At 39.5% G+C, this 13,332-nt stretch overlaps 1 protein-coding gene across 4 annotated transcripts; it reads right to left on the reverse strand.

Annotated features, from left to right (window-relative positions):
* Positions 1-449: 449 nt before the first annotated feature.
* Positions 450-11,720, reverse strand: prss56 (serine protease 56). Of its 4 annotated transcripts, XM_028021510.1 has the most exons (15): positions 11,592-11,720; positions 8,619-8,963; positions 6,844-7,002; positions 6,498-6,752; positions 6,215-6,404; positions 5,762-5,870; positions 5,535-5,691; positions 4,671-4,813; positions 4,343-4,502; positions 4,031-4,219; positions 3,739-3,930; positions 3,388-3,590; positions 1,797-2,346; positions 1,607-1,713; positions 450-1,519 (listed from the first exon to the last, which is right to left on the reverse strand). In XM_028021510.1, exons 2-15 carry the CDS (start codon positions 8,719-8,721, stop codon positions 1,346-1,348), a joined length of 2,691 nt encoding a protein of 896 aa, XP_027877311.1. In that variant the 5' UTR covers positions 8,722-8,963; positions 11,592-11,720; the 3' UTR covers positions 450-1,345. The 4 variants fall into 4 exon arrangements, with proteins under 4 accessions (XP_027877311.1, XP_027877312.1, XP_027877310.1 ...); XM_028021511.1 differs by lacking the exon at positions 11,592-11,720 and having other exon boundaries at positions 5,762-5,867; positions 8,619-9,692; XM_028021509.1 differs by lacking the exon at positions 11,592-11,720 and having other exon boundaries at positions 8,619-9,691.
* Positions 11,721-13,332: the final 1,612 nt, after the last annotated feature.

Genomic DNA, 13,332 nt, shown 5'->3' on the forward strand with positions numbered 1-13,332 from the left:
TGATTAGCAGCTTGCAGGGTCCAGAGAGAAAACAGGAAACTGCGTTCAGATCAGAGCAGCCTCTGCTCTGGTTTTTGGTTCCCTTCTGATTCTCTCGTTGGGGAATATGGTGAGAAACTAGAGAGGTACGTGTCTCCACACTCTGCAGAAGCTGTAGTGATGATGCCTATTAAATCATACCATCACAGGAAGTATCACAAAGTCTTTTTCATCTGTTTTCTTCAGTGTTGGCTTTGGTTCTGGTAGAACTGCAGCAGTGGTAATGTAGGATGAGTTGCATTGCTCTCAAACCTCTCAGATAATTTACACAAAATTAATCTAAAAGTATCTCAACTCAGCATGCAATACCAGGTACAGCATTTTTCAGTATATAAACATTTTTATTAAAAAAATACAACTTTCTCAATGCAAATAAATATGTTAGGGATAAAGATAATATGCATAATATATACAATCTGTGTGCTTCACAAGAGGCTCAACCTTTGTAAAATACATTAGGAATAAGTTATTTTTTTATACAAATTTATAACTTAATCATTGCTACATCTCCAACCACAAATACTGGCAACATTTATTCACACCCCTGATAATGATGTGTGAAAAACCCTCAGCTAAATGCCTCTCTTATTGCAAAGTGTAACAGTTTCACTTTGAAAGTTGTAAAGAAATTCAGCCCTTGATTTAGGTAGGCTTTAGGAACTATAGTTTTAAAGAAAATCACTAATCACACAAGCACTTGATGGAGATTTGGGTGACAATGCTATGTTTCACTTGGGCCTTTTTCGTTTCTGAAGATCTTTTGGAAACTCGTTAAATGGCATCACTCTTTGAAATACCCAATCGATATAATAAAAGATTTGAAGCGCCGCACCAATGAACTGGAAATTTTTTGTAATTGGTTAACACAATTTTGTTTGAAAACATGTGGTCAAATCAACAAACAGACAATCAGTCATTTTCTGTGGCAAATAATGATCCTGATAACTGAACTTTAAAGAAAACCTGTGCTGTTAAAGATCACCGTCCCCTTACTTTAAAAGAACTGAGATTAAGTACTGAATTGAATACATTTGTTTGAAATTTTGTTGTAGTAATAAAACTTAATTTAGTTTAAGGGTTTTGCACATCTTTATCAAAAAGGCAATAAATGTTGCAAAGTAGAACTGGATGTTGTCACCAATGAAACAGGTACATTCATGTTTGCATGGAGAGTCAAAGTCAGGCTCTGCAAGTCAAAATAATGGCTTTTGCTGAAGACAGTAGGAATATTCGCAGGTGTGCGCTGGATGAGCATCTTCTGCTGATGACCGCTCTTATTTTTTCAGTTCTCTCCTGGTAATCAAGGTTAAGTCTTCAGAGTGTCTAGAGCCACGGCGATGATCCTCGGCACGCTGCGGTAAAACGATTCATTCTCAAGACCCACAAGACTGTAGAAGGTCAAGGGTCGTCCTGCCACAACAGCTCTGATCCGTGCCTGGTAAAGTCCTCGATCATTTTTGGAGGTCAAATCGACTAAAACCTGAGGAGTGAAAAATAGAAATAAATAAGTAATTTCACAATGCAAATAAAATTTGTAATTGAAACTTAATATTTAACTGTGATTTACCTCTTGGAAGCTCATCTGCAGATTGTTGTTTGGTATGTTTAGGATCCAGTTGTATGTCTCTTGGATTTGGCTAACTTGTCGTGAAGACTCTCTCAATCCAGGACAAACTACAGGGAAACCCAAATGCATGTCAATTTGGTCCATAATGCACAACATCTTTAAATCAACGCCAGAAATGTTTTATACACACTTTTCTCACTGGTAGCAGGGATCTGCCTCTTCTGAAGAACACTTCTGGGTCTTCTTTGAAGACCCAATGATGTTCCATCACGTTTGAGGTCAGAGGTTTCTGTGTGAGCAAGCTCCACTTTCTTGACGGCAGATGTCAACACGTCCAGAAGTGGTGCTGCCGAAGGTTTTAATTCTCCTCCATCCCCGATGTCATCAAATGTGAAATCCTCTGATGTGGCGCTCCACTCAGGAGAAACTGCTCCTCTGAAGGAAGCTTCACTTTGTGAAGCGCCATCATCCACAGTCTCATCTTTTGCTCTTGTTCCTCTAAGTTCATCCATCAACACTGACAGAAGTGACCAAGGCTCCCTGGATTTTTGGGGTGAGGATGATGGAGCAGTGTGGCCCAATGCTATGGTTGAAGAAAGACTGTGAGGAGAGTCTTCATAAGGATAGACTGAGTCCAAATGCAGAAGAGGTGGAGCTGCTCTGGAGCCCAGTCTCAAGTGAAGGCCAGAAATAAGAGACTGAAATTGTCCAGCCAATTGTTGCACCCAAGAATCCTGTGTCTGCAAACAATTAGAGACATAAAATAGATGTTAAGAAAAGGGTAAAGTAACTCCACAATGCGTCCAATCTAATCCTTAATATTTTAATTGAAAAAATCTCCTATTTAATTGAATAAAGTAAGTTTACTTTATATAGAATGTGTCCTCTTCATACTTAAAGATGACATGGATATAATATTTACATGTTTGAAGCCTTGAACATGAAAGATAGCTTCAAAAAGAAAACATGTTTTCCATAAACATGATGGTTAAAAATTTTGGTCTTTTTATGGGCAAGAAATGTATCCTTTTTATTCTAGTATGTCTCTCATGGCAAATGTATTTTGCTAAGTCATTTTGATTGGTTGATCAGCACCTTGTGACAACTTCCTGAAAAGCTGTCATGGTTCTGACACTTTGAATTCATGCTTCATCTTTAAGTTTTCCTCAATAAGCACTGCTATTAATAAGTAGAAATGTAGCTGCTCAGGTAGTTCATTGTTATCAGTATCTGTATATTTAGTTCATTGCCATATTTCTTTTAACATGATTGAATCATTATCAAATCAATGTCAGGTTTTTAATTGTTCTTTCAATTACCAGTTCTTGTTGTTTTGTAATAGTGCTTAATTGAAGTTTAGATGATGTAACCAAATGGTAACCAAGTCTTGATCTAATAAATATACAGAATTTTCCCACAATTCATCCACGGGCATTTTTTTATAGATTGTTGGACTGAGATTAGACAGATTTATTTATGTACATTAAGACTGTTTGGTGCTTTCTGGTCAATGCTAGATGTGTCATGTGTTTTTTCTGCAGTAGACATTTGTTCCCTGGAATAACATTTATAGGTCTTCTAAACTTTTGTGACATTAAATCAACCATTATTTTATTGAACAAATAACTGTTGTGCAGAACAAGAAAAAACTTCTGGAATATATATACAGTACAGACCAAAAATTTGGACACACTTTCTAATTGAATTCAATGAGAAGGTGTGTCCAAACTTTTGGTCTGTACTGTATATGTACGTATATATATTTTAAAGAAGCAATTTACCTGTTGAAAAATATTTTCTTCGTCACTTTTTGGTGTGGAGGAAGTATCTGTCATTCTAGTCTGGTGCTGTTTGTCCATGTCATCAGCCATGTTTCTCAGGTATTCCTCCCACTCATCCACTGAAGGACCCACATGTCTAAATAAAGATGGTGGAGCGTGAGGCGGATCCTGTGCTGCTGGTATCATAGCTCCCCCTAGCTGTTCTGCAAATAATGAAATACAAGTTAGAAAGGTCATGTTAGATATTCAACATTACACTACTGTATTGTCTAAAAAGGTAGATTGTGCATGAGCTTTTGTGTGCTTGTGGAAAACACAATGCTGCAGAAGCACGATCTTTCAAACCTTTACCTTTAATCTGACTGAGGCCATGGTTCAAGCCGAGGTCCCTCCTTTCTCTGTTGTGGGTAAAAGCTGCACTGTAGATGTGCTCCACAAGCTGAGGGAGAGTCTGAGTAAAGAAAGTCAGGTCCATTTTGTCCCTGATGTAGTCTTCAGCCCTCTGGAGTAAGTCCAACATGGTTTGCAGGAATGAACGCAACTCTACAGGGTAGAGAGATAAAATATATATATATGTTCCAGGAATTTCAAACTAACTGAGATGTTTTACTTGTAAATTAAAATTTTGAATGCAGGCACTTACGGCACTTCTTGAAGCGGGTGAGGCATTTGTCCTCAGCCATTCGACTGCAGGCACCAGCAGACTGACTGGGAGGACAGGTCAGGGTGTAGAAATGACAGAGAGAGTTAAACTCAGACCTCTGCTCCTCCTCTGTCATTTCTGTTGTTTTCAGGAGCTCTGGGCATGTCGGTTCCCTGCTCCCTAGTGACTCTGAAAACAATACACAGTAATTAGGTGTTTTTGTTGTTGGGATATCAGATAGTCTGTGTATTATTATTTTTGTCTGATAATACAAAGGAAAGCGGTGTTGTGTTTCAGCTGCGTGAAACTCACTCTGTATCTCGGCCTGAACCCAGTCAGAGAAAGCAGACACACGTGTGTAAACTCCAGGTTTTCCTTTCTCTCCACAGCCGTCCCCCCAGGAGGTGACACCAAAGAGCTGGAAGCGACCTGAAATTCGGTCTTGGTAGATTAGGGGCCCTCCAGAGTCCCCCTACAGATGACAAGTACCATGTCTTTGTATAAAAAGTGTTTTGATATCCTTAAGGTTTCATACAGAGCATTCATCATGATTAGGTTTCTGATGGAAGCATACAAATACAGCATGAGAGAAACCATATAAAATGAAATTGCAGGATCCAAAAGTTGTTACTCTGCCCACCTGACAGGAGTCTATGCCTCCAGAGAGATAGCCGGCACAAAGCATAGTGTTGGTGACCAGATCTTTGCCGAGAGCGGTCTTACAGGTGTTCTGAGGAAGCAGGGGGACCTTGGCCTCCATCACCACATCAGCAGAAGGCCCATCTAAAAGACACACGAAAATGTTTTCAATAAACTCTCACTTCATTTTTCACTGCTTCAAATAACAGTCCAGAATTCTTAAGCGAGAGTCTGTGTTAGGAAGCACTAAGTTTTTCTTCCTTTTTTTTTTAGTTCTAGAGAGTAAATGAACAATCTGTGTTTAGGTCTTGATGAAATGTTTGTTGCATTGTGGGTGTGTCTTCTGTGGCAGTCATCTCGGGTCTCTGTTTAAGACGAAGCCCATCTCAAACCCAGCTCTTTTATAGGAAGTGTGGTGATAGAAGCTCAAATTTGATTTGTTGAAACTTAAAAGTAATTAAAAGAATAAAATCACTTGTGCATTTGAACACATAAAATCTTTGCTTGATTTTATTATTGATAAATAATTGCTAGCTATGTATGTTATGCATTTTGTGTGTGAAAGTTAACTTTGCTTCCTTCTTATTGTTTATTAAATTGCATTAGCATTAATATCTGTGACGGTTTTAAAACAGAAGTTTTATTACAGCCGTAGTTCACTGTGGTTTTTACCGATCTTGGTTTTGTGGTTAGCAGGACAACAAATCTCAAATTAAAATTATATTTTTGAAATGCTGAACTCTCCTTAAAAATGTATACTGGCAAATGCTTAACTACAGCAAAAAGAAAAAGAGAACTTGACATGTTGAGCTTTTTAAACCTCTTACCAGCTGCGACTGAGACAAGAGTGAGAGTGTACACTCACCTTCATAGAGAGACCCCCAGCCTGCCACAAGACACGGACTGCCTGTTGGGGGGTCCACACCCGAAGGAAGACATACCGGTGTCACATGTTCAGACAGGACCGCCGGTGATGTCAGCTCCACCAGGGCTATGTCATTGTTGAAAGTCTTTGGATTGAACTGCAGGAAAGTGAGAATTTGGTTTATTACAGTTTTCTATTGACATTGTTATGTAATTATTTCTTTGTACCTTAGGGTGCTGGATGACGCGGTTCACTTTGAGAACCTGCTCATCCGGGTCTTTCTTGGTAATGTCAAACTCTCCTACCGCAGCTGTCCAGTAGCTCTCGCTGCGGCTGCTGAAGCGGAAAGATGGATAGCAATGCAGGTTTATTTGTAAAGTAACATTTATACACAAAGAGTTTTACAGAAAAATACATTAACAAAAGCAACAAAAATCCCAGTAAAGATAAGAAATACAACAAACCAATGTCTCAGCAATGTCTCATCTGTATACCCATATGAGATTAAGTAGTTCTCCATAATCTGAGCTGGAGTAGTATATTACTGGAATTGACCCAAGATTAAAGTCTTGAGGAATTCCACAGGTAATTTATATTCACTATGATTTATAATTTGTGTCACCGTGCAGAAAGGCCCAATTTAGTCTACTAAATAAGATATCAATGAATCCAACACTTACCCAGCAAAACAATGTGCTGCAGTCACTACCCAGGAGCTGTCCACCAAGACCCCTCCACACATTAGCTCACCATTTAGCTGCAGGTTGACCAGCCAGGGCCAGCTGCCCAGAGGTGCAGGGGAGCCACCCACTATCCTTGAGCGTGGCTGTGTGTTGTTCTGCACTCTGGATGACCTCTGACCGCACACTGCTGCTAAGACAGACATCAAGACAGGCCTCAGCACGAATTCAGAATATTTCTTATTGAGTACACAAAGGAGAAATTAGACAAAACGCATCGTACCTTGTGCATGCGACTGCATGTCAGGTTCAAGGTTCTGCATTGTGTGAAGCAGGCTGCACTGGAGGACCCGGGCACTGCAGCTCTCCCCCATGATCCTGATGCAGCTCTCAGTGTTGAGCTCACCTGGCAGACAGCGATGCTGGTAGTACCCACAGGCCTGACTCAGAGCCCAGCTCCGCTCGGCCTCACCTTGAAGCTTCTGAGCCTTGCTGATCACGTCACAGCTGGGCTCCGACGAGGCACTAGACGGGGATGCTGTTGAATGAGGAAGCAAAAACAAGTATGTGTCAAAAACATGCTGGAGACTCAAGAATAGGAGCTGATGAAGGATAAGAACTGTACTCACAGCAGGATCCTGACAGCTGTGCACAGTTCTGAAACAGACAGGGAGCGCAGCCTCGGCATCCTGCCTCAGTCTGGCTTCTTTCTGCCAAAGCATGATCCAGAGCAGACAGGGCGCTCGTCATGGCAGCTTCCAGGACAACGGTGCCCCGTTCAGACAGCGCTGCGGCAGAGGACAAGAAGTGACATCAATGTATTGGTCAAAGAGGAAAGAAAAGTAGCATTTGCATTTCACATCCAGATTAATATATCTGCTCAGCAAGTATGTAGAGCACTTTGTTTGAACTTACCTTGCCTCCATTATACAGTTAGTCTGTAGTTCTCCTCATCTCAGCACATTTTCACAAATTTATTTAGTTTTGAAAAATGTTACCAGAAGTTTTCCAGAAAGCTTGAATGAAAGGAATCTCGGTGATTCAGTGGAAAGACTGACATTTGCTGGGGGAACACTCAGTACGTGTGAGCATGAAGGGGTGCGTATTGGTGTGTAGGGGTGTGTGCGTGTGTGTGCCTGTGTGCAGCTCCTCTTTTCTCATGCTGCTTTCTGAGCTCATTGGCAGCTTTTTTAGGGAAGCTAGCTCATGCTCTGCCCGCTAGTGAGTCCTTCAAACCTTCAAACGCGCCGCTGACCCCACATCGCCCCTCCCTCCCCTCTGCGCTGCGCCACATTACAGGGCAGGACCACTAACAACAACAATGCCGACTGAAGACTTAATTAGAAGGCCAGGGCTGAGCGGGCAGAGGCTGAGGGGTTTGGGGGCAGGCCTGGAGGGCACTGGCTGGCAGGCCTGGGGCCAACAGGAGTCCAGAGATTTGGTGCATCTCGTCATGTTTGAAGGCTCAGCTGTATCTTAACATTGAGTTTTAATGTTCAGTTTGACAGATTTTGTTCATGTTAATGAAGCAGTGAAATTGTCAGCTCTCTACTGGAGGAAAACTCATGAAGACATTATTAACTAATCATGGGCAGATCACAGGTAGCTAGACAGATGTTTCCAAATCTGAAACTTTTTTCAGCACACTCTTCTCATAACTGGGACCCCTCTTAATTAGATTCTAAGAAAAATAAAAGAGCGACCAGAGTTTTATAAGATTTTATGAAGCATAGGTAAATGTGTTATCCCTATCACACCTGCTGCTGTGCACTGCTGACCAGCTAGCAGAAAAAAAAATTGGTGATTTCCATATTACTATAAACTCCAACAAAGACATATTCAGCTTTATAAAAAGTTTTCTGGTCACAACCCTTCACCCTCTACAATAGAACATTTTTAACTATGACAAACAATGTGGTGTACTTTTTAAGCAAAGTAGGATTTCTGGTTGCGTCTCTGGATTAACATTGTATCAGATTCCACTATAATATTTTCATTCAAAGTTTTCATACAGTGAGAATTACATGCCCACATATCCATTAATAAAATGATACGCTGAACAGCTGCTAAATTTCTGTAAAGCACTTCTGAGTGCATCCATTTCACAGAGTATAAAAACTAAGAAGACACGTGACTCTCTTTAAGACAATTTGTTTCAACAGAAGTTTCGTCTCTGAGAGTATATTTAAGTGCCACATACAAATAATGTTATTTTAAAATGTTACAGCTAAGATAAAAATGAATATTAATAAATGTGTAATGTGAGTTAATTGGATCTGAGTTATCCCTCCCCTCAGGATGAGCTAATAATCAGATTAGTCATTGATCATTTTAGCATTTGTTACTGCTCACATTGCATTGCATATTTCATGACAAACAGCTTCAGTAAGTTGAGAAAAGGTACCTTTGAGAGCGCTCTGGGAGATCCTGTAGCCTTCTCTACCTGCTGGGGCTCCCTGCAAACACTCCAGCCCCATTAGCAGCAGTGAGATGAAGAGTGGCAGCATCGTGTTACACCATCAGACCCCCGCTCCACTTTGACAGCAGGTGGACAAATGGGATTGTCGCAGAATGAATGAAGAGGATGCAGATGTGATGGAGATCGGGCCGGTCTGCAGAGTTTCCTCGTCCTTATTGTCTGGGGGCTCTGTCTCCCTCCTCCTGACTTTCTGGGCTCTCTCCCACACTGTGATGCAGGGCATCTGTCTGTAAGGTTACTCTGAGGAACAATAGGCCCCTGAAGTGGTCCCTGGAATATATATAGAGTCCCAGAGGGAAGACCAGAGAGAGGGAAGGAGGGGTGGGAGAATAGGAAAGGGAGGGAGAGATGCTCTCATGGCCAATGCACAAACAGATGAATTCATTAAGACTATGACAGCAAATCGGGCGCAACTTGCCAAGGCTGACCATCACAAAGAGGTTTGGTTTTATGAAAGGAGACAGAGGGAGGGAGATGCAGAGACGCAGATCAGGAAAGAGGGGGAGCAGGGGGTAGAAAGGGTGAGCCGACGGATTGGCTGGGCGGAAGGGAACAGGGAGTTGTTTGAATTAATTAGTGTGAGAGAAAGAGGGAGAAAGTTTTGTCGAAAAGGATATGCGCTGATGTGACACGGGGGGAATGTGCAGCCAAAAGGGAGTCTAAAGTAAAAAATCCCAGTGAGATTCAAAGCGAGCCAGATTCGGGACGCTGAGTGTTCGAGGGAGAGGGAAGTGTCTGCCATTCGTGTCCCTCAAAGAGGGCATTGTCCCCGGCGTCCCTCTGAGGATACCCACATCAAAGCAGGCCCCCGGGCATCAATTGGCTGCCGCGTCCATTGATCACTTACAGTCTTTTGTCTCTCCCATTAAAATATTGTCAATTCACATCACTTTTGTCTTTCTCTGCTGAACTCTGCTTTTGTTACATAAAGGTACAGTAACGCGTTGCTTACAAACATGAAGTATTTTCATGGAAAATTATTTAGCTAAATATACTGTATATATATATATATAAATTATACAGTATATTCATAGGATTAGTTAGTGACTTTTTTATCAGTTCAAATTCAGTTTTTGATCCTTTAAATTTAACGTCTAAATTGCCTTAAACGTTTGATTTTGTATAGTGGGTAGCCGTGGATTTATTGTGGAAACATCTCTAAATACTAAATACTAAATACTAAATACTAACCAATTCAGTTAGTAACATCTCACAACTAAAAGGTGAAGCTGAGCATTACCGTGATCTGCAGAAACATTTCTTCAAGTTAAGAAAAGATTTATTACAATATTAAATACATTTAAAATTATAAATTGTGAAAGGTTAACTTATTCTTTTTGACATGTACCCAGATTTTTTTCAAAATTGTACAAGGTGTTACAAAATAGATATGTATAAATTAAAATAACTAAAACAAATTGATTAGATTAGCTGTTATTATTCTGCTGATGTTTAAGCAGCAGAAACATTAGTAAAATAGATGCAAAAAATAGATTAGTTTGCTTGTATGCTGCAGGAAAACCTCAGCAGGCTGTTTAAAAAAGCTGGCTATGCTCTGGGAACGGCTCTGGAGTATCTGCAGATGATTAGTCGGGTAGAAAATAAGTCAAGTTCTGCTGGAGGGTTTTCTTCTTTGTCGCTAAATGCATTGTAGGTATGAGGGATTGCTGTAAAGTCAGTAAAGTGTTTTGAGATGACATATTGTGAATTGGTGCTATATAAATCAATTGAATTGAATTGAATAAAGAAAATAGCTTCATAAAATTAACAGCATGATGGATGACCCTGAGCGTCCCTTTCACAAGACTGGGATAGAAATTGACTTCAGTCAGAGGCATCTTTACAGACACTGAAATACAGACTGCTACAGTCTTTCTGTAGTCTTTCTATCTACAGTCATCACCATTTGAGTCTGGATGGAAAAATTTGTGTTAGCTGAGTTACAACAACATTTAATTTACTTTTGACATCAATTAAGCTTTTTTAATTGAACTGAATACAAATTACTGCCATATTGGCAGTACTTTACTGCTTAAAGGAATGACAATTAAATCTATATAACATTTCTGAAGGAGTGTCATCAACTTGTAACCGTAAATCGGGTCTTCAGTTTACTTCGAAAGCAACATACAGCTTTTTACATTTTTTGACCATCTGCTTTTCAGCTAAGATTTCAAAATTGTATAAGGTTGAAGAGGAGTGACGGCTACAGATTTGAAAACTGGAAAACAGAAAAACTCCAGCTTTTTTTTTTTTTTTCAATATTTATTTTATGTGTTTGTTTCATTTTTTCCCAGCCTTCCATAATGGCACGATGACTGTGAGATCTGAGAGCAGGATCAGGCAGAGCGGGGCGGGAGCTGCATGGGCCGACCGGGCGGCTCTCTTTCATTCCTTCCTTTTCTCCACTCATCTGCCTTTGATGTCCTTTGATTAATTTGCCTTCTGCTCACTCTTCTTCTATCCACGGCATGGACAACTTCCCTTTTGTCCACTGCCAGCCTGCCTCAGTTTCTACATCCGTGAAGTTCTGGTTTTTTATGACTTCATTACCAGTCGTACACATGCAACTGTGGAGGTCCGGTCATTGAAAATCACATCTGAACCATGTTTTCAGGGAACGAGCCATTGCTTAAGATAATAGTGCTTTATATTCAGGAAAATGTGGACAAATAAAAGCTTTTTTGACTTCACATTAGTCAGTCAGGAAGTAAAATAGGTTGTTCACGTTAAAATAATTAATTACAACATATTTTCCAACAGTGGTTACACTGTTATCTACTAGAGAGCTTTTTGGGAAAGATGTTCCTTTTCTTATTTTTCATCACAATGTGTCCAAATACTCCAATTTAACAAAGGTATGACTTTTTCAGAAGAGGATAAAAGTTTTGGACTTACCTAGCCAGAGTCTAGAGGTGTGTGATGAACTCCTACCAAAGAAAACCAAAGGCAGAAATTTTATCAAAAGGTGAGTCAACACATAATTAGTTCAAGGTGATCCCACTTCATGCAATTAGGTTATAGCATTTTTTTTGTTTTTTTTTCTTCTTACAGATTTGTTTGCTTTTCAAATAAAATGTAAATATAATCCTCACTTTACATGTGGAAGTAAATTTACAAAACACTTTATCGTGATCGAGTCTGTAAGTCTGTTTTGTTGCAGATCATGAATGCTTTAACATGTTACATAAAACGCAAAACAAAACTCAAAGCACAAACTCAGTCATAACAATGAGCACCTTCACAATAGTGTTGAATAACACCCAGCCATTGTGCTCAGTTATGAAACCAATTCTTCCATTGTCTCAGAGAGAAAACAATTGAAATCTGGGTCAGTGGGGAACGGTAAGCAAGGGCTAAGAGGTTCCCAACATTTCTGCAAAGGGAGACACTTGAGTTCCCTGACAATAGTCAAGCAGAAGCATTTCTACTGCATGAGCCTTTAACTGATCATTGTTGTTAACTAAATCCCTCAAGGCCGCAACAATCCCATTAGCTGCCATTTGATTCATGTTAAACATCATTAAATGAATAAATACATTTAAATAAAGGATTGTGAACATTGATTTGGTGGAAAATATGTTGGAAAGTTTGTCTGTTTGTTTTGAGTATGCATGTCAAATATTAAATCATATTTCAATGCATGAAAGAAGACATAATAAAACACAAAACATTTGCTTCATACTGCCTTTGTAGGGATATCTCAGGGCTGCATGAGAATCTACAACATAACTTCTGTCTTTTGGCCACTAGAGAGCAGATTCATCCTAGCTCTTTAATAATGACTTCTGATCATATCTGTATTTGACAGGATTTTAGTTTATTTGTTCATTATTGAGAAATCAAATAAAATTAGTTTTTTTTTTTGCACCTGAAGTAACTAATGTTGCTTCTCACTTTGACGTTTGCCTCAGTTACACTAGATATGATAGAGCTAAGGTGTTCTATGTGGAGTTTAGTACAAAAAGAAGAGATTTTCACAATCATCTAAAGAAGATTTTGTTTTCTCAAATGTTATGAATTGTTAAGTTTTAATGTGCAATCACAATCTTTCACAATCAGCTATTAATGTTTTCATTTAAGAACTGGTAACTATCCTAGAGTGTACTAATACTTTTTTACAAGTATTTTTTGGGTAGCATTTAGATTCACAAACACAGAAAATATTTTTGAGAAATTTCCTTGCAGCAATGAACTTCCTTTTCAGTTGGGGAAAAGCACCGAATGGTTCAGACGGGTTCCTCGAAAGTACTATGTCTAGGGAACTGAAATAGGAGTATGATGACAAAAGAGATTTTGGTTCATTATTAACAAGCTGCTCCTGATTTGCAAACACTGACATCTAGTGTTACAGCTGCTACTTTCACTCATTTGGGAGAAAATGTATGTCCTCTTGAAGTTATAGTTTTTCTGGATTTCTTTCATGCAGTTGTCAACCTAAACTCCACATTTTCAAAACAATGAATGGCATTGTGAATTCTGGGCAAACATCTTTACTTTTCTCTCTTCTGTCCCAAGAACTTAAATCCAGAGGAAACTTTGAAAACCTAATTTATGCTTCAATATTCTGTTTTAGAAAATAAGGGCTTTCTGGTGGCAGCTATTACTAACAAGTACAATTTAACATGCTAACTCAGGC

This window comes from Xiphophorus couchianus, chromosome 6 (genome assembly GCF_001444195.1).
Source record: "Xiphophorus couchianus chromosome 6, X_couchianus-1.0, whole genome shotgun sequence".
Lineage (NCBI taxonomy): Eukaryota > Metazoa > Chordata > Actinopteri > Cyprinodontiformes > Poeciliidae > Xiphophorus > Xiphophorus couchianus.